This window comes from Astatotilapia calliptera, chromosome 3 (assembly GCF_964374335.1).
Source record: "Astatotilapia calliptera chromosome 3, fAstCal68.1, whole genome shotgun sequence".
NCBI lineage: Eukaryota > Metazoa > Chordata > Actinopteri > Cichliformes > Cichlidae > Astatotilapia > Astatotilapia calliptera.
Genome location: NC_137424.1, coordinates 8,490,230 through 8,515,896, shown reverse-complemented (window position 1 = coordinate 8,515,896; position 25,667 = coordinate 8,490,230). Strand labels below are relative to the sequence as shown.

Sequence of the window (25,667 nt, the reverse complement as noted above, 5' to 3'; positions counted from 1 at the left end):
TCCCAAAACGTCGGCTGCATCCTCCGGAGGCCGCATTTGAAGGCCGATGACGTCACAGCCAGGCGACGAAGGCTGTCCCGATTCCTCGACTCCTTCAAATGCGTCCTTCATTCCCCCGAGTTTGAAGGATGGGTCGGGTGTGTCCTTCGTGGCCCACCATATCCCAGAATTCATAGCGCGGCCCAGCCAAATTTCAGCTGCCAACAATGGCGGCTGCTACTAAGTTTTAAAATTTAACGAGGGAGTACTACTTACTTACAATGAATTCCTTACACTATATAATTTTCCCGTCAGTGTTGGGGAATTCTCAATGGTGCTTGGTGCCATACCCTCAGGGACTTTAATGTTATATAAAAACACTGACAGCTCAATATCTGCCTCAGTCACTCTCCCTGATCCAGCTGAGTCAGCAGTGGGAAAAATCTGCTTTTCACAGGAACTTGGTAACAGCAATAAGAGAATACGTAGTTTATTCCAAGAAGATATCATGTCTCTCCCATATATAGAATATCTTACTGGAACCGACATGTTCCAGATATCACCTGGAAGACAGTCTGGATGATCCCATAAATATCTAATTGTGAACAAGGTGAAGGAAATCTCATATAAAATTCTTCATAAATGTGACCCAGCCAGTCACTATATGGTAACATTTAAAAGAGACATAAATACTAATTGAACTTTCTGTGGGGATCATCCAGAAACTGTGGCACATCTCTTTTGGTTCCTCTACACAGAGATTCTGGAAGAATTTAGCAGTTTTGTTATTGTCCATATTTTAAGGGAGTTTTCTTTACGATGGAAAATGTTTTATTCTGTTTCTTTAAGTTCCCCAGGAAGAATGATAAATGTTTTTTATAAAATATTTGTTAATACTTTTAGCTATTTTATATCCATAAATGTAAGTTTATTAATAAAACACCATATTTCTGCCTTTTTATAAGGATATGAATTGTACATACAATCAATTTCAGACTCAACCAACAAAAAGCCTCTCAGAACAATATTTATATGTTGATTTTTTTCGCCTACTCATATCATCATTTTTTTACTCCTGGTTCTGTATGTTCATGTTCTGTTCTTTTGTAAACTTCATCTGTTTGTATGTTGTATACTCATTGTGTTTCAATAAAGTTCGATTTAAAAAAAGGTACGTTCTAAACGAAGCTTCAGACGTCACTGATCACGTGACTCTGGCCAAACGAATCAAGCCTCGACACGGTGCTTCTGAAGCAGCGCGTTGATCTTTCTGACACACGCACCGGAGCGTCAGCTTCAAGCGGACCATCACTACGTCTCACATCTAAAGGTGTCAAGGTAACTTTGAACTGAGTTCAGTCAATCTGGAGTTTTTCCAAGTTTTCTGTTGCTCTCTGTGAGAGAAGAGCGTTAAAGGCGGGGCTCTCCAGAGTCCAGCAAAACAGGAAACCACAGCTGGGTGTGTGTAAGTGTGCAAACCAATAGAATGCATCGTGGTGGGGGGGGCATCACGGGCAAGAAAAAAGTAAAATAATCGGTCGTACCCATGCTTCCCCGACGTCATGCCAGCGCATATTGGGAAATTCGCAGGCACCGATCGGTTTTCTATCAGCCATTTGCTGGGAGTAAGGGCGCCCTCCGTTTGCGAGGTGCGCCTGCTGCTGGCGGCACAGGGAGGAGAGGGCGGGGCGGCGGGGAGTCTCTGGCTGGCTGGAGCGGCATCTAATAACCAACTCGCAAAACAAAATAAAAACAACAAACAGATATTATGATACAGACTTATAATCTGCACCCATGTTTTTTCTAAATTCTATAAAGTGAGCGCGAGAGCCCTCGGTGCGCCTGCGCGCTGCTGAAGTCAAAGTAAACTTTATTGTCATCTCCGCTACAGACAGTCCAGCATATAGAGAGACGAGACGACGAGGCTGCAGTTACAGCGGTGCAAGTAAACAAACAATAAATATAAGAAGAGTAAGAAAATAAATCTACACTTTAGGACTCGGGGTAAAGGATCAATAACAATTTAAATTTATAATTTACAGTTTGATGATTTAAAGTCTCACACAACCCGTCAAAAGGGGCGGGGCCGGCTGCTTCCAAGTAGAGCACATTTCATTTATAATGATGTAAATCCAAGCCCATCATGGATTCACGATCTGAATCCTGGGTTGTGTGAAATCCCAGAAATCAACCTTAGACAAAGTGAATCTGTGAACTAAGGTGTAGGTCTGTTAGGCAGGGCCGTGCAGAGAGGTTTAAAGGGGCGGGTGCTCAAAGTTAAAAAGGGGCACATTGAACCAGGCTGAATAACAACAACACACTTTCATCAAGAATCTAATATGGGCAACAAGGCAAAGCAAACGTAGCCGATGCTTTACCTGATGGGTACAATGTTGCTGTTGAGGGGTTGCTGTGGATAGTGCTGGAGGGCCCACCGAAAATGTGACGTCATTCATGGATAAAACCGCAAAGGATTCTGGGAACTTTTGGCAAGCGGTACTAGCGCATGCAGGCTTTCAATTGAACTCAGTTACACAGCGATAAAAAGAAACACAAAAAATGGCAAGAAGCTGCTGTATTATTAACTGCAATAGCCGGTGTTGTGCCAAAAAGTGATTGTCTGCCAAAAAGTGATTGTCTGCCAAAAACTGATTTCTGGTATTTGCAAAGAAACTGATTGCTCGTATTTAAATTGCTATAAGTAACTTGTTGGGCTATAATATGTGAAACATATGTCAAATGCATCCCTCATGGATGACATAAAGTCATACTGAGCTACAAACAACATTAGTGTAACAAGGTAGAAGCCGCAATCAGTCTTTGGCAGTGACTTTTATATAACCTTTATTTATGCCGTAAAAAAAAATCTAATTAACATTAACAATGTATTTTGTAAGAAGTAGTTGGACAGCAGAAATGGCTCAAATATTACAATTATTTTTCCACTACTAATTAATTACCGTTGAGCTCAAAGGTTATATTAATACACGGTTAACGAATGTGTATTTATGAAGACGATTTGTGAGACGAACAAAGGTAAACTTACCTTTGTTCGTACGATGGTCTTTCGGTGCATTTCAAGGTCCTGCACCCATCCGTCGGTAAACTGTACCTGGGCTTGTTGCAGTGAGCTGAAGTTACTAAACTTCATGAGTGTGTGCACTCACTCCAAGAACCGTATAATTATAAATCTGAGCGTGGTGAAAGTTGGGCAGCACGCTAACGTCTTTTGTCCCTCTGTGTGCTCGTAAGGGTCTGACCCTTTCACTCCTTTGATTTTTCCTCGTATCTTTTCTTTGTCTTTTCGTCGAGTCTGTCTTTGTACGGACCGGCATTGTTCTCCGTCGTTTTGTACATACCTTTTTTGTGCGGCAAAGAAAAAACAAGAAGGTATTGGAACCGGAGAATGAACGTTTTGCGGTGCTGCAATTGCAAATGCTTGTATTTGATGCGGTACTTGGATTGTTTTGCCAGGAGTTCCCGGCATGCAATGCGCAAAGTCACGTGGTCTGTCAATCGCTATAGGAAAAACCATAAAGCCTTTGCATGAAAACAACTGCTTTGATGTACACTGCCTTGTTGGTATATATGTATCAATCTAATAAAGTTAAACCTACACCATTCTCCCTATTCGGGATTTTAAACAGTACATAGCGGAAACAAAAAGACTGCTTGGTAGAGTTAACCTCCTGAACTATCTACAACACATGGTAGAAACCTGAAATTAAGACCAAGAACACTAGAGGTGAGACATGATCATTAATTAATATTAAAATTAACAAATGACAGATTTAGGGATATTTTCATAAAGTATTTATTTACCAAAACAATAGAAAACAGCATGGTAGCACAATATATTTTGTTAACACAGCAACCTTTAAATATGAAAGGAGACAGAGAAAGAAAGGTGAGAAAGAAGAATAAGAATAACACTTAATTGAGTTTTTGATGGCATTTTACACACAGTACTAATACAGTATCTAGAAAATATGGGAAAATACTGGCATCATATACAGTACTTACTTCTGAAGAAATTATATGGGACCCTGAAAAACAGGACACAAGTGAAAGGACAAAGAACTGTGAATGGCAATTGATGGACTTGCTCAGATGATCACAGTACTGGCATCTTTATTCCAGAAAGGAATTAGAGAAATCATATACACTAGTACTTACGTTGATGAACTTAAAAAGTTGAATGGTCTCGAACCTCTTAAACAAACAATGTATGATCAGACCCTGACAAACAGGACAGAAAGGAATAAAGATTAGATGAATATTAAAATCTATAAAGGACAGATTATGATTGAATTGTATCACCAAAGACTATTCACTCATCAATAAAAGGTCACCTACAACACTTCCACAGCAGCAACACTGAACATATCTTAAGACATGGAAACCTTTATGAAGTGAAAGGACAGACAGTGAAGGTTGAGAAAGAATTGTACTTAATAGATTTTTTCAGACGATGACAGTACTGGTATGCTTACTCTAGAAAAATGGTTGAATCATATTCCATATAGTACTTACTTAAAATGAACACACTTCAGTCCTCCTAAAATGACTGACAGCATCTGAAATGAAACAATGACAGATTAAGACTGTAAGAATATATGTTTATAAATGCCTAATACTCCAATCTCATATTTATTCTATCTATTAAGATGGACAAATTCTAAGCATTTACCAATCACTTGACTTGTTTGAAGTGAAGGTAGATACTAAATGTATTCATTTAGGCAATAACAATAAAGCTGAATTTAATATTAACAATAGATAATTAGGAATGTTTTGCTCATTTTTATTTCACCTCACCAGGTTACAAAAGGAGCTTTCTCAGCAGGTCACTCTTCTCAGCTACCCTGTCAATGACCATGTCAGAGTCCAATGACATGAGAATGTCCTTTTCAGTGGCCATCAGCATAAACATCTCCAGCTTGTTTGCAGACAGGCTGCTTCGGAGTCTGCTTTTAATGAAGTTGAGTGTAGAGAACGTTCTTTCACAGGCAACCTGAGTGAGGGAGAGGGTCAGCAGGTACTTGTATGCCAGCCCAAGGAGACGATAGGCATCAGACAGCATGTTGAACCGCCTGAGTATTTGATAGCAGCACAGTGGGCAATTTTTGCAAGAACCACAGCTTTCGGTCACAATTTCACTTTCTTCGTCCCATTCTTCAGATCTGTCCTTTGCTGTTCTGGTCGTGTACTCATCTACATGTGATGTCTTAAGCCTTTCCCACTGTTCAGCAAAACTTTTCAGTTCTGACTGAAGGTTATTAACTGTAGCCCTGCTGTCAAATTTAAGTAGACAGGCGCTGAGGTTCTGAAATGCATTACTTGGAAGAGAAACTGTTCTGACCTGGCTAAACTTCCTGGGGTCCAACCATGCCAAATCGGCAAGAAGAGGGCCATGTATGACAAATCGTCTGTGGATTGCTTCAATAACTGTGTCCAGGATGATGTTGTGCACTTTCACCTCATATGATTTCTCAGCATTGATTTGCAACTCATCTTCAGGCATCTCTCCAGCCATGCCTTTTCTCTTTTTGGCTCTCTTTTTAGGTAGTTCAGCCTCTACTTCCATGTCTGTGTTGTTCTCCCTCTCCTCTAGTTTTTGATTTGTCTGTTTCACAAATGTGTCTGCAGCTGTCTTCACAGTTGGAAAGTCCCTGGCAATACTTTTGAGGCCATCTTGTGTGGCAGTCACCATATGATGGGCAGAGAGAATGTCCATCCCCTTTGACTGGAGGTACTTTGACAGAGGAGTTGTTGCTCAAACACTTTAAGAAATATCTGTGCTGTTAACACAGTTTCATGCTTCAAGAGACACTCTTTAAAGCCTCGTGCTTTGGCACGAACAGCTGGCTTTTCTTTTTCCCTCTTTTCAATGGCTTCCATCGTCAGCACTACATCAACGAAGAGGCCATCATCTGGTTTTCCAAAATGTCCAAAGATTTTCTGGAGGGCATCATGCTTGGCCCACCACCGTGTCTCACCTATTGGACTGAGGCGTCTGTGTCTTGTGTTTTCGGTTTGTTTCTCCCACAGATTAACCTTGTGATGGGACTCCTTGATGAACACAGCTATGTCATTAAGTAAATTAAAGAGTGATCCACTTTCAATGACACTTTGTGTTGTGTCAGCAATCACAAGATTAAGTATGTGTGCATAGCACCACACATGCACATGAGTTGGAGACTGGGCAGTCATAAGTGCTGAAAAGCCTTTGTACTGGCCCTGCATATTTGAAGCACCATCTGTTGCATTCCCAATGCACATGGCCTTGTCTAGATTCAGATGCTCTAAAACTCCGGAAAGCAAGTTTACAAAGTACTGCCCCGTGGATGCTTCGCACCTCACTATGGAGACAAGCCTCTCCTGCACAGACTCAGTAACATACCTGATGATTACTGAACACTGATCATAACCTGTGATGTCTTGGGTTGTGTCTAGCTGAACAGAAAACATCCCAGCTTTCTGGACATCACTGGCGATGCTCTCTTGAAGGAGATGGCCAAGTGCATCAATCACTGAGTTGACAGTTGTTTTGGAGAGTAGGGTGATGAGAGATCCTCTACCTCTTGATCCACTGGTCTGATGCAACTTCTTGCTTTTTTTCAATGCAGTCATTCAAATGTTCTCCAAGGCACATATCATACTTGCCTAATAACACAATTAGTTCCAGAAAGTTACCATGATCGATGGTGTTATCACCTAAAGTGTATGCAGCCTCATTCTCCACATGCCTATAGCTGAGTCCCCTCTTCCCAAGTACTTTGATCACATCCACTATACGCTCTAAAACTTGCCGTCTCTTTTTCACTTGTGCTCTGTGAGCTGACAACTGACTGCCAGCAAACAAGCTCCTGATGTTGCCTTTTGAGCACCTTAAGAAAAAAGCTTCAGCACAGGTCTGGTGTGTATTGCTCTTTTCATGCTCCTCTGTGCGCAGATGTATATGTCGCCAGTCACTCATGCCTGTTATAAATGTGCTGGTGTCAGTCAGCCTTGCAAATGCCAGACACACAAAGCAGAACAATAAATGGCGTTCTTTGCAATAAGTAAGCCACTTCCTGTTGGTGCCATCTTTACAGCTGAACACCCTCATCACAACTGCACTGCTACTGTTCTGCTGTGGGTGGTAATCTAAGAAGGCCTGTAATATGGCAGGTTCAGGGCGAGCAAAGTAATCGATGCCCTGGCTCTCTCTCTCCTGCTCTTCCATCTCTCTCTCCTGCTCTTCCATCTCTCTCTCCTGCTCTTCCATCTCTCTCTCTTGCTCTTCCATCTCTCTCTCCTGCTCTTCCATCTCTCTCTCCTGCTCTTCCATCTCTCTCTCTTGCTCTTCCATCTCTCTCTCTTGCTCTTCCATCTCTCTCTCCTGCTTTTCCATCTCTCTCTCCTGCTTTTCCATCTCTCTCTCTTGCTCTTCCATCTCTCTCTCTCTCTCTCCTGCTCTTCCATCTCTCTCTCTTGCTCTTCCATCTCTCTCTCTCTTGCTCTTCCATCTCTCTCTCTCTTGCTCTTCCATCTCTCTCTCCTGTTTTTCCATCTCTCTCTCTTGCTCTTCCATCTCTCTCTCTTGCTCTTCCATCTCTCTCTCTTGCTCTTCCATCTCTCTCTCCTGCTCTTCCATCTCTCTCTCTCTCTTGCTCTTCCATCTCTCTCTCTCTTGCTCTTCCATCTCTCTCTCCTGTTTTTCCATCTCTCTCTCTTGCTCTTCCATCTCTCTCTCTCTTGCTCCATCTCTCTCTCTTGCTCTTCCATCTCTCTCTCTTGCCCTTCCATCTCTCTCTCTTGCCCTTCCATCTCTCTCTCTTGCCCTTCCATCTCTCTCTCTTGCCCTTCCATCTCTCTCTCTCGCTCTTCCATCTCTCTCTCTTGCTCTTCCATCTCTCTCTCTTGCCCTTCCATCTCTCTCTCTTGCCCTTCCATCTCTCTCTCTTGCCCTTCCATCTCTCTCTCTTGCTCTTCCATCTCTCTCTCTCTCTTGCTCTTCCATCTCTCTCTCCTGCTCTTCCATCTCTCTCTCTTGCTCTTCCATCTCTCTCTCTTGCTCTTCCATCTCTCTCTGCTGCTCTTCTGTCTCCTCTGTCACAGACTTCTCCACTTTTGATGAGAAATCAGCCTGGTGCAACATGGATTGGCACAATTTGTTAAGATTTTGAGAAATTTGAGAAACTAACCTTAAGCATAAAATAAAATTTACTATCAGTAACTTCATAGCACCCGCCCAGCAGTATATAAACTCCGTCATGCTAGTTACGCTGTACGAGTTATTCTAAGCGACTGTATAAAGTCACCACAACGAAAACAAGCTACAACTAAAATTAGTTTATATCTGACACAGATAGACAGCAGGTCATAACTTCTTACCTGAAGTTCAGTTCCTCTGCCACTATGACCGGCGGCCGCCTCGGGTCTCTCCTCCTCCTGCCTCCCCTTTCCTTCATCCACCTGCTGGCCTCCACCACTTGCTGATCTTGCTAAATCTATGGAAGCTATGCCATAGCTACCACCAAACAATTCAGTAATTTTCACACATTTGGCAGCGTCTGCCTGAAGGGCTTGTTTCTTTTTGGCCCTAATTTTTTCGGCACCTCCTTTCCTTTTTTTGTTCTCCATTTTCTTTAGTTCGTCTATAAGATTGCTAAACATGGGGGAGGGTGCATCCGACCTCCTCGGCTGTAATTGGTCCAGCCCAGAGTCGATCATGACCAATTGGCCAATCCAACACCTTTCATTGTTTATACCCTTCCCAAAAAAAAAACAAAACAAAAAAAAAACAAACGGTCGGCCCATAAAAACAAAAAATCGCCAGCGGCCCACCGGGCAAGTGTGTATGCCCGATGGCCAGTCCAGCTATGAGGGCAGGGCTGTGTTGGTCTGAGACTGTAGACATTAAAAAGTCCACAGGAGAGATGGTAGCTGATTAAACAAGTGTCATGAGATAATAACAAAATGCAAAGATTGGTGACAGCGCTTGGAACCATAAGGCAACAAAAAACTGTGAGAAATAATTTAGGCTCTGCCTGTGAATCACTCTTTGCTTCTCTTCTTCCTTCCATCCCATCATTTCATATATCACTCTGCACTTGCTGTCTATGTGAGAACAAGGCACAACTTGCTATTGCAATAAACTATAATCTAATTATCCACACCTAACAACTCCTGCACTTAATCTATAATAAAATGATGACAGAAAAATGTTATAGCCCTGCCTTTAGTAGCCTCACACAGCTCCTGCTGTTTCCTCCTCATGTCCTTACCAGCCATGTCTGCACAATGTTATATCATGAGGAATATTTTTTTTAAAAATCCATCTAAATAAAACACACACATGCACGCACACACAGTGACACTTTAGACCTTCTTCAGAATACTGTATATACTATGGGCATCATGGTGCTGATCCAGAATCCTTACATTATTATTTATTACTAGAGCTACAATAATAAAGCAAAGAGGAGGGGGAAGTAATAAATATGAAATAATGTCATTATGATGATTCCATTTGTTTCACTATCCACTCTGTGCAGAGGCAAAGCTTATTACATGTTTAAACTGTAGAGATACAATCATTTTACTGCTGTAACATCCAAATTTTGTCTCATTTAAAATATAAATCTAATATAATCTGCTTCTTAATGTATGTTCTTTAAAATACAGCGTGTGTTTTTAATATATTATAATTATAATAATGCATAATTATGTGGACATGCATATTAGATCGTTTTTAGTGAAATATAATCCCTCCAGAAAGGCAGGAAAAGCCCGGAAACTTGCTTTAAAACTAAATATGTTCCCTAAAACGGTGACAGAGCTACAGACCCATGACAGCCTTACACAGGTAGCCAGCAGCTGTGACCAGCACTACTTGTGCAGTTAATAAAAGGACAGGTAATGTTTGTCGCGCTGTTGCACACACAGCACGCTCGTTTGTTTCAGTTCGTCAGTAGCAACAAGACAGCTTACCAACGTGTACGTAATAAGCTAATACTCCTGGGTGCTACACACTACAGTGTGCGCTGTACACCTACTTACTGGTTTTGTCGCATCAGTCTGTGTCTCTGAGTTAACTTGTGTTTCTCCTACAGCTCCGGACCGCAACAAATGCGCGTGCTCTTTGTGAGCTCGTTCCCGGCTCGTAACCAGCGCGTTCTGCCGTCAAGGGCGATCATTGGTTAAATGTGATCATGTGACTGATGCAAGCCAGATCCTTTTATTTAGCAAAACTGTGATTAATAGTTAAATATTATTGTTTTAGGGGCACAGACAGGACTCCGCACACACACACACACACACACACACACACACACACACACACACACACACACACACACACACACACACACACACATTAAAAAAACAATAATAATAATTTAAAAAAAAAAGTTGCCTCAACAAAAGGGCACCTTGGGCACCATCAGGAAAGGGGCGGGTGCTCAAGCCCCTCTAGCCCCCCCCTCTGTACGTTCCTGCTGTTAGGTTAATTGTGCTGATCCTCGGGTTGGGGGATTTGTGCTTGTACTGGAGCGCAAAATTCAAACCAATGGAAGATGGACAACAAAAGTTCAAAGCCATCAGGTGCTCAGGTTAGAAAAAAGAGAAAAGATGCAGGTAAGCAGACGTGTGATTGGATAATGGCAGGTCATCCTGAACCAATCAGACTAAACTCCAAACAATACATTATGTTACAGATTTTAATATTAATTAGTCATTGTTACTTGTTGATTTGTCCTTTTCTCATTGTGTGACGAATTATGACGACTGTTTGGTAGCTGTTATTGTCTCTCTCTCTCTCTTCATGTGTGTTTCTCTGGTGAAACAATAGTTTTGTGTTAATGTTAGGGCTGCACGATTTTGCATAAAATGAGAATCACGATTTTTTTGGCTTAGAATTGAGATCATGATTCTCTCATAACAACAAATAAACATAAAACAACAAATGTCTCACGTTTTGTTGTTGCAGCAAAATGTTGTCTTGCTTGAAATTCCGTCTCCACCGTTGCTCGACGCTGCGTGTACAGAGCAGGTAGTGCAACAATAGAAAAATAGTTGTGGGACAGCACTGTGTAGCGTTTGTCTAGGGTGTTGATCGTTTTCCTAAATCCCTCGTTTTGCACAGTGTTGATGGGAGCCATATTGTAGGAGCCATATTGTCAATCCTCAAGGATTGACGTACGCACGATGTAGTTATAAAACAGGGTTTATTCTGGTCTTGGCAACCCGTGAGAACTGCTCACGGACAAAACAATAAAACAAAAACATCACATCAAAATGCGCTCTTGTACGTAGTGTCAATCAATCAAAAAAATCCTTAATTACAGAAAATAAACCATTTAAAATACACAAACCTCGTGAGCTGACATCCAGGAGGTGCTAAATAGAGCTTTATGGCCTTATTGCCTTATCTTCCATCTTCTTCGTCAATTATTTTCACTCTTTAAACAATATTTTCTCCATGTGTGGAGCTAACTGTGAGTTGCAGCATGCAGACACCATGTGTGCTAGCAAAAGAAAAGTGGCTGGGTGGAGACCCAAACAGCAAAGCTGTACCCTACACAGTTCACCACCAGAGGGTGCAAAGGAACAAAATCCAGACATACAGCTTAACAAATATCAAATGCAACAAACATCAAATGCAAAAGACCGTTACACTCCCACCAATCACTTGTGATTAAAAAGAATAAAGTATTGCCTATGAACTAATGAACGGCTTTTGAATGAACTATCGTGAATTATCCTTTAAGCAGAGTGCGGTGGAGAATCGTCTTCCGCTTCCATCAGAATGACTGTCTTCTGAATGGGTCTTTCCAGGTGCACAGGTTTGGAGTTACGTTTTCCTGCTCTATCCAGGGTTGGATCACTCAGCAGCAATTTCACCTTCCTCACTTTTCCATCCTTTCCAGGATACACTTCAATGATCCTTGCCAACTTCCACTGGTTGCGTGGAGTTATCTCATCCTTCAGGAGGACAACATCATTGATCTTAGCATTTCTGTGCTCTTTGGTCCACTTCTGTCTTCCTTGAAGATTTAACAAATACTCCTTTTTCCACCTTGTCCAGAAAGTGTTGGCAAGTAGTTGAACACGACGCCACCTCTTACGGAGATAAAGATCTTCTTTCACAAACCTTCCTGGAGGTGGAGAGATGATTGTGGACTTCATGGTTAGTATGTGATTCGGTGTTAAAGGTTCTGGGTTTGATGGATCACATAGTTGGTCAGTAGTCAATGGTCTGCTATTAATCACTGCCATGACTTCATACAGGAATGTCCTCAGAGAGGAGCTGTCGAGTTGTTTGGCTGATTGTTCCAGAATGGACATGAGAACACTTCTTATGGTGCGAATTTGTCTTTCCCAGACACAACCCATATGACTAGATGCTGGGGTGTACATGAGAAACTCACAGTCCAGTTTCCCTAGCTTGGCTTGATCCATTTCCTTAAATGCTCCAATAAACTCATTTCTAGTGCCGACAAAATTCGTGCCTTGATCACATCTTATCTGACGAACTGTACCTCTGATGGCCATGAATGCACGTAATGAGTTGATGAGGGAATCTGTAGAGAGATCGTCAAGCATTTCAAGATGCACTGCTCTGGAGCACATGCAAGTGATTAGCAAGCCATAACGCTTTAGCTCCTTGTGGCCTTCTTTGACATAAAAAGGACCAAAGCAGTCCATCCCACAGTAGGTGAATGGCGGTGTGGTCTCCATCCGATCCTCTGGGAGGTCTGCCATCTTCTGCTGCTCTGTGCGCCTTCTGAACCTTCTGCATTTTACACATTTATAGATGTAAGATGACACGATCTTGCTGCATCCAAGAATCCAGAATCCGTTAGCTCGAAGTTTGAGCAAAGGCTGTTTCTTGAACCATCTTTATGATTGTTAACTCTGCTTCCTTTCTCTCTTGTTACACTACTGATGTCGTGTGATCTACTCTTGTGATCCTTTGCTTCTTTCACATAGCGCTTGAGTCTAGCAACTGCCTTAATCATCCTCGACCAGTCGGAAAACTTGTGTAAGCGATCTAACAGTGACCTTTGTTCCTCCCCTTGTATCTTGTGGACTTGAACCTTCTTAACCTCCGGGTCACTGGTTGATAACTCTCCCACCTTAATTTCCCCACTGGGTATGATCTTCTGCCAAAGGAGGTCTGGGCCTTTGAACCAGTTTGATGCTACAAGTTGTTCTGCTGTGAGACCTCTTGAGGCGTGGTCTGCCGGATTATCTTCGGAAGTTACATACCTCCATTGGGTTGAATCTGTGCTTTGTTTGATGCGTTCCACTCGGTTTGCAACAAACACATGAAATCTTCTGGCTTCATTGCTGACATATCCGAGTACCACCTTCGAGTCAGTCCAATACCTTTCTTCTGAAATTTCCATTTCCAATTCCTTTTTCAGCATGTCACCAGTGCGCACAGCAACAACGGCCGCCGACAACTCAAGCCGAGGTATAGTTGTGACTTTGGTTGGTGGAACTCTTGATCTTCCCATCACCAATGAGCAGTGGACTTCACCAGTTGTGCTTACTGCTCTGAGGTAAGTGCACATTCCATATCCAGATGCACTTGCATCAGAAAAATGATGAAGTTCGTAGTACTGTGCCTTGAAGGTCGAAGGAATATAGCATCTGTGAACCTTTACGTCTGCAAGGTTTCCCAGGTCACGCAACCAATACTCCCACTGAGGTCGAAGTCTGTCAGGTAAGTTATCATCCTGGCTGAGTTTATCTCGACACATTTGTTGCAAAATCTGCTTTCCCAGCAGAATGAAAGGTGACACAAACCCAAGTGGATCGAACACAGAGGCGACTGTGGCCAATACTCCTCTTCTGGTGAGTGGTTTGTCCTTAACAACTACTCTGAACTGAAATTGATCTGATGCCACACACCATTGTACGCCAAGTGCTCTTTCCATGTGTACTTCACCGAGTGCCATATCTAGCTCTTTGGGAGCTGCAGCGCATTCTTCTTTCGGAAGCGAAGCTAGAACTTTGGTGCTGTTTGAGATGAACTTGTGCAACCGAAGTTTGCCCATGCTGCAGAGTTTGCGTGCTTCATTAACCAGCTGTATTGCCTGATCTTCAGTGTCAACACTTGCTAGTCCGTCATCAACATAGAAGTTGGTTTTGATGAACTTGATGGTTTCTTCATTAAAACTTCCTTCCCCTTCAGCTGCAAGATGCTTGAGGCCATAGTTGGCACAACCTGGAGAAGATGCTGCACCTTCATCCTGTAGACAGTGAATGGAGTTTCAAGGTCACCGTTCTCCCACCACAAGAACCGTAGGTAATCTTGGTCACAAGCATGCACATGGAATTGGTGGAACATGCGTTCGATGTCACACATGAAAGCCACTGGGCCTCTTCGGAAGCGACACAAGACTCCGAGCAAGGTGTTTGTTAGCTCTGGACCAGTGAGGAGATGGTCATTTAAGGAAGCGCCTTGGAACTTGGCAGAGGCATCAAAGACGACACGAATCTTTCCGGGTTTTTGTGGATGATACACACCATGATGTGGGATGTACCAAACTGGTGTCTTGTCAATGTCTTGCTCTGTGACCTTTTCAGCATCTCCATGGGCTAAGATGTCATTCATGAATTTCTTATAGTCCATGTAGTACTGCTTGTTACTCTTGAGCCTTTTTTCTAAACATTTGAGGTGATGAATAGCACATACCTTGTTGTTTGGCAGGTTCGGCCTTTCACTCTTAAATGGGAGTGGCATTTCAAAATGACCATCCTCCTTGTGCCTAATGCCGGCCTTCATCTTTGTTAAAAATTTGAGATCTTCTTGAGAGACCTTTGTGTCTTCTGGTGCTTTCTCAACAAAGTCAGACTTCAACATCTTTAGGACCTCTGTGGGAGAGATCATTTCCTTTATTTGAGTTCTGTAGACATAGTGAACCTTGTTGGTGAGATTTAAAGAGGGATTAATGTCAGGCACCACTTCCCTCACAATGACTTGGTGACTTATTCCGAAGGCGTCTCCATAATCGAGACATGGATTGCCATAACCCACAATACTCCATCCCAGATCAGTTCTTTGCAAAAACGGCTGATTTTCCTTTCCAGACACAACCTCACAAGGAACAAGTGCTTGGGGGCAGTTGTACCCAATCAGCAGACCAACATCACAGCTTTGTAGTGGAGCGATCTCACTTGCAATGCAGTCAAGATGAGACCATGCCTTAGCTGTTGCAGGCGATGGAATGTGATCTCGGTTTGCGGGAATAAAGTCTCTGGCATACGTCACTGGTAGGGAAATGGTCTTATTTGAGTAGAACCCTCTGACTTGTAGACCTGAGAACTTGCGACAGGACACAACTGTGTTTCTTGAAGACATAGTAGTGAGCTTTAGCTGAGTCGATTCACCTTTGATATGCAGAGCTTGTGCCGTTTCTTCAAGAATAAAGGTCGTATCGCTCTGTGTATCAAGGAGCGCGTACACAAGAATTTCATGCGCTGGCTCACCTTTGGTTGACACCCATACTGGAATAATGGAAGATGTGTGAGTGTCGTCAACATTCTGTGTGACTCTGTTAGAAGTCGCTTCACTTGTTGTTGGTGTGACACTGTTGTCTTGTGAGACATCTGCGTCCGTTTGTCTTGTCCTGTCACTGTTCTTGTGTGGATTTCTCCTTGTTCTGTCTTCCTTCGTGCGATTGTCATGAAGACATGTTGGATGTCTTTTATTACATGTGTCACAGGTTTCTCTCCCTTCGCAATCCTTGGAGCGATGACCAGAGTTCAGACAGCCAAAACATAACTTCTTGTCTTGAACAAACTTTAGTCTCTCAACAATGCTCTCATTTATGAACCTTCTACACTTAAGTAGGCTGTGACTCGACCTTTCACAGTACACACAACTAGCACTAACAGTCCTTTCATTTGAGTTAGTTGCTAGCACCTTTGCTCCATTGCCTCTGTTCCTTGTTGTTTTTGCCCCTTCAGTTTCACTTGGCTTCAGAGCAAAGAGAGATGTTATGGGATTACAGGCAATTTTGGCTTCCCGTGAGATGAAATCTACGAATTGGCTGAAGCTTGGAAAGGTGTGAGTCTCTTCTTGCACTTCTGTAACCTTTCTGTTCCACCTTGAAGTAAGCCAATCTGGAAGTTTTGCGAGCATTTTTTGGTTTTCATTGCAGTCATTGAGCACTTCAAGCCCCTTCATTTGCGACATGGCTGTCTTACAGCAGCAAAGGAAGTCAGCAAATGCTTGAAGTTCCATACTGCCTTTAGAGCTTATCTTAGGCCATGCGTCAAGTTTGTCTCTGAAGGCCTTTGCTACGAGGAAGGGATTTCCATACCTCTCTACGAGAACTGTCCATGCTGCATAGTATGCAGACTCTGTGCCAAGCGGGAAGTAGCCTTCTATTGCCTTCCTTGCAGGTCCACTTACATATTTCCTCAGATAATAAGTCTTCTCTTCAGTTGGTATATTTTTCCTGTCAATCAGAGTCTGAAAGGAAATTTTCCAATCATTATATCTGATAGGGTCGCCACTGAATATTGTTGGCTCTGGTACCGGAAGACGACTTGCATTAAGAGACACTGCAAATGCTTTGACCAGATCTTCTGTGTTCACCTCTTGGTGCGGTGTCACATTTCGTGGCGAGGAACACCGTTTCATATGCTGGTCATTGTTTTCAGACTTGACTTCATTTTTATCAGATCTGTGGTGAAGTAGGTTGTATATTTCTTCATCTGAACATTCACTTTGTTCATACACTCGCTGTCGAGCCTTTGCTGCATTCAGCTTTTTTACAGTCTCAAGTCGCTCTACTTCTCTGCGCTTAGCTTCTAGAGCCTTTTGTCTTTGTGCTATTTCTGCTTCTTGCCTTTCAATTTCCTTCATATGGATTTCTTGTTCAAGCAGAACTTGGAGAGCAGCCTCATTTGCTGCAACTTCAGCAGCTGCATCTTGTCTTTTAGCCGAGAGCCGGCTGGAGTGTCTAGAGGAAACCCTCGAATGAGAAGAGAGCTTAGTGTGGTGTGACTTAACACTCATCCTGTCTGAGGCTTCTAACTTAGGCATAGACTCAGTCTCCTTCCATTTTTCATCCCTTTGACTTTTCACATCTGAGGCTACGTATTTAGATGAAGACTCAGTGTCCTTCCAAAGTTCTTCATCTCTTTGAACCTCCGCATTACTTGGGCTTGGACACTTTCTTACAGATTCGATAATTGTCTTTGTTATGGCTTCACACGTATCCATCCTTCGTCTTGTGTCACTATCTGGAGATTCAATACGTCTCAAGTCATCATAGGCTGCATTCACATCCTTAGAAGCACTCAAAACCTTGGAAACATGTTCTTGTAGCAGATCCTTTGAGCATTGACCATCTATAGCTCCTTTGGCATTCTTAATGACAACCTTCCACTTCTCATAGCGCACACTGAAACGATGTGCAGCCTTCTTTATGTGCTCACCGTACAGTTCTTTGCCCTTTTCCGTCAATGTACGGACTCGTTGGCTCTGTCGTGCTCTTTGTGAGGTAGTAGAAACATCATCAGCTGTGCCTTCAACTGCTTGTAGTTGCTCATCTGCAGAAAGTTGTTCCACATCACCCTTTTCACTGACTTCTGGATTAGCCTCAAACTCTGCCATTGTTGGAGGGGTTTGGGTTTTTTGTGTATCTTACTTAGCCTTAATGTAAAGGTGCAGCAGCTTAAATTTGATTTGTTAGTTGAGGAGCAAATGAATATTAATCTTCATTTACTGTTACAACTTTAAAGCACAGTAATTACTATTACTCCTTAAACATCACTTAACATGTATACTTAACTCACATTACATCTCTTCTCCAAGCCAGTAATACTGTTTCTTACAGCAACTGCTGAAGCCCACCATATGCACGATGCACAGGTTACTCATCACAACATTAACTTAACACTGTATGAATATCAGTCACTTGAACAGCAGAAATGTAAACAATGAGAAGGAAAGAAAAAAGAAGAAATATTTCAGTCCTTTGTTTATTTATAAAAGGAAACTTATCTTAATTAATTTTACAGTCCTTTTCCTTTTTATTTCTCTTTCTTGTGGTTAATTATATTGAGTCCTTTAACTGAGGCAACACTTATTTTCGGGGCACCTGAATTTCCTGCGGGGCTGCGTCCTTCATCTACCCGTGCAGAGCGGAGTTCTCACTGTAGCACCCTCAAGGATTGACGTACGCACGATGTAGTTATAAAACAGGGTTTATTCTGGTCTTGGCAACCCGTGAGAACTGCTCACGGACAAAACAATAAAACAAAAACATCACATCAAAATGCGCTCTTGTACATAGTGTCAATCAATCAAAAAAATCCTTAATTACAGAAAATAAACCATTTAAAATACACAAACCTCGTGAGCTGACATCCAGGAAGTGCTAAATAGAGCTTTATGGCCTTATTGCCTTATCTTCCATCTTCTTCGTCAATTATTTTCACTCTTTAAACAATATTTTCTCCATGTGTGGAGCTAACTGTGAGTTGCAGCATGCAGACACCATGTGCGCTAGCAAAAGAAAAGTTGCTGGGTGGAGACCCAAACAGCAAAGCTGTACCCTGCACAGTTCACCACCAGAGGGCGCAAAGGAACAAAATCCAGACATACAGCTTAACAAATATCCAATGCAACAAACATCAAATGCAAAAGACCGTTACACATATCTTTGGTCAGGTGATAAGTGATAGCCTCCGTGATGTCTTTGTGCCTGCGGGAGTTCGACGTGTATAGGGAAGCGCTGTATAAGGTTCCCGTTATTGATGTTTGGGTGGTTGACCCGGACGGATTTTCTCCTGTCACTTTCTCGTCATCCCTGACGTGCTCTCCGTTGTTTTTTCCCTGCTAATTTTAGCATCACACGGCACAGCTTCTGTATCACGTGGTATAAGGCTCCGCCCTTGTCATTTGTTGAGTAGGAAGAGTGAGCGCTTGTTTTCATGCAGAGTACGTCCCGGATCAAAATGTGAAGTTTTACAAATCACCACTTCTTTAGTGAATATCATTTCAGTCTCAGACAATCTCGTTTCTCTTACAGAGGTTGAATGCACCTTCTGCGGATGGCGGTACCACACAGTGTGCGTGGACTTCCCCTGCACAGAAGGCAACTACAAATGCTGTGAATGCTAAATAAACAGAAACAAATGATCCCTGTTGTCTTTGCTTGATGATTGGTTTGAGTCTTGACAATCCACATTGCTGGCGTTGCATCTTTCAATGCCAGCAATGGCAGGTATCAGTGCTCAAACCTTTTGTGTTTGTTTCCAACAAGTTGCCCACCTCGGGAAACAAAAATGTGTTCTTTTACTTGTCAGATGAACATATGAGACACTTTGACTCTTCAGTGCAGTGTGGAGCCTAACAAAGATCTGTTTTGTGTCCCAGCTGATCAGCAGGAGGAGGAGAGTCTGACGGAGCAGCAGAGGAACATTTTCAGCTACTTGGACTCAGCTCAGCCACTACAGAGGAAACAATGAGCTCAACACAGAAGGTGACAGACAGAGCAGGACCATATGACCAAAGATATTTATCACCATATACATTTGAACATTTGCCATAACGATGTAGCTGACGATAGAATTGACACCAGACAAAATACTTTACAGCTGCACAACTTTATTAAAAACCCATCAATGTATTTTCACTGAAACAAGCAGCTGTTGTTTATGTGCATTAAAGTTATATAAAAATGTAACAGTGCAAATGCAAATTCCTCGCTGACAGTTTAACCAAAAGGCGTTTCCAGTGGAAACTGGCCGACACATCCTGAGCATAACCATGTATAATATCCACTAAACTTCAGAAGAGGTTATACAGTCGTGGCCAAAAGGTTTGAGAATTGCATAAATATTGGAACCTGGAGAAGTTGCTGCTTAAGTTTTTATAATAGCATTTTGCCTGCACTCCAGAATGTTATGAGGAGTGATCAGATGAACTGCATCGTCCTTCTTTGCCATGAAAACGAACTTAATCCCCAAAAAGCCTTACCACTGCATTTCATTGCTGTCATCAAAGGACCTGCTGAGACCATTTCAGTGATCGTCTTCTTAACTCAGGTGAGAATGTTGGCGAGCACGAGGCTGGAGATCATCATGGCTGTATCCCGATTCAGGTTCTGCAGCTTTAAAGTCCTCAAGGGCCACGTACTCAAAGACCGCTAAGGCCGAAGTGCGAGGCTCGTAGGCTCGTGAAATGGGACGTCTAGCCTCCGTCGCGCTGCCCAGGTTGCCTAGCAACCATGATACTAACAGCTGGAAACGTTTCATACAGCTTTGTTTGACAGAAATGAAGGAGAACATATTTAGTTCATTTGTTTCTACATGAGCTCTGTGTGATTTGATGAGTATCTGAGGCTGAGACCACAGGACTGTGAAACATGATTGTTGGGCTTCATTTCTGTGCTGAACAGTCGTTTAAGATTAGCTGTAAATAACAATTAGCTGATGTTGTTCATGAGACTAAAGTCATCTCACTGTGGTAATGTAAATATAATATGGCCAATATTATAGTTATCATATTAATCACTTCACTCACAGACAAGTATCTGTGACAGTGTGTATACAGATGTGTCATATATAAGAGACAAATATTGTTCATTTAATATGTTGGTACTAAATTTGGCTCAGTGCTTACATATATGTGTAAAAAGCAAATGTAGGAGCTGTGATAACTGTGTCTGATAGAATGAAGAGTCGACTGATATATGAAATATTCCTTTATTGGGTGAGAAAATCAGACCATGTCATAACTGCTGTAAGTCACACAGAATAGATATCAGAGCCTTAAACAGGCTGACTTCTGCTAAATGGGTCAAACTGGGCAGAAAGTCTACAAACATATAACATCCTTATAGAATATGACGTAACACTATAGATCAACTTAGCTCAGAATATATAAAGCATATAAACAGTTACAGCAATATGATGCAACAAACACAGCAGCTACTGATCCAAAATACTCAAAGCTTCATAGAACTGAAACCAACATTTATTTTTAGCTCCATTCTGCTGCTGATACAGACTTTAGGTTTCTGAACATTAAACTTGTTGCTGCCTTTCATAGTGTGTAACTTGAAGGCCCTGAGTACTTTCTCCCACACTGGAAACACTGGGATGATCACATTATTTGAACATTACCTAATAAGACTGATTCAGGACAGACAGTTATGTTAAACTTTCCTAGCAGTCCTTCACAAACAGGGAACAGTCTGTCTATTCTCTCCATCTGTCAGCTGCTGCTGGCTCTTCCTCCTCCTCTTCCTCACACACTGCTGAGTTTGTCCTGGTGGATCATCAGGGCTGCAAAGCCTCACAGATGATGTGCAGCAGTGGCTCCCTCAGTCTGTTCTCACTCTGGACACTTGCAGTCGTCACACATGGAAATCAAATGTGTGATAAGCTGCAGGATTCAAACACAAGTGTAACTTATAAACACATGTTCATACTTTTATTCCACAATCAGAGAGAAAGAAACAGAGAGAGAGTGCAGGACAGACAGACAGGTGACAGTCTCAGGTGTACACACTGCTACACAACAGCACCAGAGAAGCAGGATTTAGTGTTTGTGTTATTACGAGTGTAAACAAGAAGAGTTCCAGATGGTGCAGTGGACACATGTGTGACTGCTGTGATTAAAGCATCTTTCTTTCAGCTTAACGAGTGAACCGTCAGCTCGTTCAAACACACGTTAAAGTGCGTTTGGCTCGACACCAGCGAACAGAGGCAGCAATATAACACAGCTAACATTAACAGTGCAGTGAATCCTGCTTGTGCCGTGATGTTCAGGACTGCAAACCGAGCAGCATCACTGACTTTCAGCTTGTTGTGTTTGTGGATATATGACTGACTTTAATTATCCACAAAATCATCACATTCTCTGTCAGATTAAGGTCGACTATTGAACGGGGTATATTTTAAAGGCTTTAAAACCAAGTTAACGCTGAAAGTACAAACATCACTAATGTCACATGACTCTGCCGACAAGGCATAGCTATGGCTATGAAATGCTCTTTGTGTATCACTTCTTCATTATGAAAGATGTCATTAATGCACTAGTAATGTCTCATCTGGAGTATTGTTCAATCATTTGGTCAGCAGCTAATAAGACAGATCTTAACAGACTTCAGTTAGTCCAGAATAAGGCGTCCAGATTAGTGTGAAGATGTTCATACTATACTAATATTGATAAAATGCATAATAACCTTTCTTGGCTTCCTGTACAGGCTAAAATATTCTATGGCTTACTTGTAGTTCTAAAGAAAGCAATTCTGTTAAACACACCACATTTATTCTGCTCAGCTGCAGTATCCAGATGAAATACATCATCATATTACACAGTTTTCAACAAGCTGCAATTTAGTAAATGCTCGAGTTAAAAGTAACGTTTTGTAAAACTGTTACATTTAGAGCAACTTTTAAGTGGAATAAGTTGCCTTAAAAAATTAGAGAATTATTCAAAACTTCAATGAACACTTAAAAGCCGATTTACAGAGCTTTTAGTTGTTGTAAATATTGTAAGACATGATTTGTTTTTGAAATTTGTGTAATGTGCCTCAATGTTATTGATATTATTATTATTATTATTGATTGCTTATATTTGAACAATTGTGAAACCTCACTGTGGATGTAAGAGTGAAATTATGTGGATATCTTGAATCCACTTTATTGTGTAATATTTTATGTGAGTATTTGACGGAAGACGAGCAACATCTGTTGTGGAAGCTAACGGGGTTCCTTTAGAATAAACAAACATAGGATTTATTATCACTGAATAATTCTGTATAAATCTATACAAATTATAGAAATATGTAATAGGAAACAACAAAATAATCTAAATTATAAAATAATGTGTGTGTGTGTGTGTGTGTGTGTGTGTGTGTGTGTGTGTGTGTGTGTGTGTGTGTGTGTGTGTGTGCATGATTTTAGTGTTTGAACAGTCATGAATTATCTTTAACAGCAGGTTGGATGTAATGTGTTAGAACTACCAGCAGGTGGGGATAAGAGACCTTTAAGGTGTTTGGTGCCACGCTCCACCTTCAGGTTTAAAACTAGTGTTAATGGAGTTTGAAGGTTGAGTTTGTTCCACGACTGCATTTCACTCACTGCCTCTGTTTGTATCTCTGTCACTGCAGGACCAACATGGAGCCAGAAGTCAGCGCTCTCAGGAGGCCGACAAACCTCACAGAAGAAAGGGAGAGAAAAAACACACCTGTGACGAGTGTGGGAAGGGTTTTACTGTGAGGGCTTCACTAAAACGGCATCAGGTCATCCACACTGGAGAGAGACCGTTCAGCTGTGACTTGTGTGGAAAGTCTTTTTCCAGGAAGGGTTACCTAAAAACACACCAACTCATCCACAGTGGAGTTAAAGCGTACAGCTGTGATCAGTGTGGCAGAGCTTTTACTCACAGTAGCCACTTACAGAGGCATCTAGTTACCCACTCTGGAATTAAGGCATACAGCTGTGACGAGTGTGGAAAGTCTTTTTCCTTGAAGGGTCACCTAAAAGAACACCAACTCATCCACAGTGGAGTTAAAGCGTACAGCTGTGATCAGTGTGGCAGAGCTTTTACTCGCAGTAGAAGCTTACAGAGTCATCTAGTTACCCACTCTGAAATTAAGCCATACAGCTGTGACGAGTGTGGGAAGGGTTTTACTGTGAGGGCTAAACTAAAACGGCATCAGGTCATCCACACTGGAGAGAGACCGTTCAGCTGTGACGAGTGTGGAAAGTCTTTTTCCTTGAAGGGTCACCTAAAAGAACACCAACTCGTCCACAGTGGAGTTAAAGCGTACAGCTGTGATCAGTGTGGCAGAGCTTTTACTCGCAGTAGCCACTTACAGAAGCATCTAGTTACCCACTCTGGAATTAAGCCATACAGCTGTGACGACTGTGGGAAGGGTTTTACTGTGACGGCTTCACTAAAACAGCATCAGGTCATCCACACTGGAGAGAGACCATTCAGCTGTGACTTGTGTGGAAAGTCTTTTTCCTTGAAGCGTTCCCTAAAAGAACACCAACTCATCCACAGTGGAGTTAAAGCGTACAGCTGTGATCAGTGTGGCAGAGCTTTTACTCAAAGTAGCCACTTACAGAGTCATCTAGTTACCCACTCTGGAATTAAGGCATACAGCTGTGACATCTGTGGAAAAACCTTCAGCCAGAGAGGGTACCGAAATACACACCTACGCATTCACACCAGACATGATGTGTACTGCTGTGAACAGTGTGGCAAATACTTTACAACAGACGCACACTTACAACGACACATGTTTACCCACACTGAGGAGAGACCTTATCAATGTGACCTGTGTGAGAAGACTTTTAAAACTCCACATCACCTGAGACGACACCAACAGATCCACACCAGAAAGAGACTCTACAAGTGCAGCTACTGTGAGGTATGTATTTATATTGTTATCTTGTCATTTTAGCCTGACTGTTTGGAACAACTCTGCTCATTAAACTGTGTTAGCATGTTAGCAATTCTACTGCATGGAAAAGCAGCTCTGAGTGATTATTCAGATTTTCCTTTCAGTTATGATTTTAGTATTACTGTAGTATTATGGTGGTAGTATTGTAGTTATTGCAGCCCAGTAAACTGAGTGTGTTAACTGAAACAGTCAAATGTAGTTGGACGTCTGCAGAGATGCTCTTTATTTCAGGCGACGTTCAGGATACAAATGTTGAAGGACTGACTTACACTTTGTGTCTTTGTTTAGAAGCAGAGCGACACAGATGGATCCAGTTCTCAACCCTGTCATCACTGTGGTGGTGGGAAAGACTTTCATTGTGACCTCTGTGGAAAAACTTTCAGTCAGCAAAAGACCCTAAAACTACATCAACGTAGACACACTGGAGACAAACTGAAATACTGCAAAGAATGTGGGAGAAGCTTCACCACAACAAGAGATTTAAAACAACATGAACTGATTCACAGTGGGGTTAAAAAGCACCTCTGTGATCAGTGTGGGTCATCCTTCACCACTGCAGGTCAGCTTAAATCACACAAACGAGTCCACACAGGAGAGAAACCACACAAGTGCAGACACTGTGAGAGAAGCTTCTCACGGTCAGGTAGTCGTAACATTCATGAACGTGCACACATGGAAGGAAACTACAGCTGTGACCAGTGTGACAAGAGCTTCAGGAATCTAAGTTCATACTCTACACACAAACGATCCCACGTTACTAATAAACTGTTTCACTGTTACCAATGTGCCCAAACATTCACCTCATTGTCTGCTCTGTGCAAACATCAGCGCGATCACTCAGGGCTGAAATCACTCCCATCACTGGATCACAGTGAATCTGAAGACACAGAAAGATCCTCTGGTTTCTGTGTCAGACTCAAAAAGCTTGAGATCAGGCTCCACAGAGTTCAGATAGAATCTCCTGTAAAAATCTGATGAGGCAGCTGTGAATCAAACTCTTCCCCTAGTTCCATTTTAAGCTTTCAAAACTGTCCTACTGTAGTGTTCATGTCAAGTGGTTAGCTTTCTTTTCATCAGTTGGTTGAAAACTCTGTTTCCTATTATAAAGTTTTTGTTTTAATGTATTTTGATGCACATAAATGTTTTCTTGTTCAGGTTCTTTATGTTATTGAATCTTGCAAATGTTAAATAAAAAATTCAAATGTTAAATATCTTCACTGATGGTTTAAATAAACTGTCCTTTCAGCTTTA

General features: G+C 42.0%; 2 protein-coding genes and 1 long non-coding RNA gene across 9 annotated transcripts in view; 2 read left to right on the top strand and 1 right to left on the bottom strand.

Annotated features, from left to right (window-relative positions):
- The window catches only part of LOC145419379 (protein NLRC3-like), a 234,404-nt gene that overhangs the window by 92,681 nt on the left and 116,056 nt on the right, over window positions 1-25,667 (top strand). The window lies entirely within an intron of this gene.
- LOC145424209 (uncharacterized) lies at window positions 1,182-25,667 on the top strand. Of its 6 annotated transcripts, none has more exons than XM_080297315.1 (6): window positions 1,182-1,317; window positions 13,395-13,532; window positions 13,647-13,827; window positions 19,023-19,475; window positions 23,115-24,383; window positions 24,708-25,667. In XM_080297315.1, the coding sequence occupies exons 4-6, from the start codon at window positions 19,458-19,460 to the stop codon at window positions 25,389-25,391; spliced, it is 1,971 nt and encodes a 656-aa protein (XP_080153441.1). In that variant the 5' UTR covers window positions 1,182-1,317; window positions 13,395-13,532; window positions 13,647-13,827; window positions 19,023-19,457; the 3' UTR covers window positions 25,392-25,667. The 6 variants fall into 6 exon arrangements, with proteins under 6 accessions (XP_080153441.1, XP_080153429.1, XP_080153427.1 ...); XM_080297303.1 differs by having other exon boundaries at window positions 1,183-1,317; window positions 13,758-13,827; window positions 19,370-19,475; window positions 24,705-25,667; XM_080297301.1 differs by having other exon boundaries at window positions 1,183-1,317; window positions 13,758-13,827; window positions 24,705-25,667.
- Window positions 3,776-5,500, bottom strand: LOC145424734 (uncharacterized). The gene is made up of 2 exons (XR_013905715.1): window positions 4,513-5,500; window positions 3,776-4,218 (listed from the first exon to the last, which is right to left on the bottom strand). It is a non-coding gene; the product is annotated as an uncharacterized LOC145424734 (long non-coding RNA).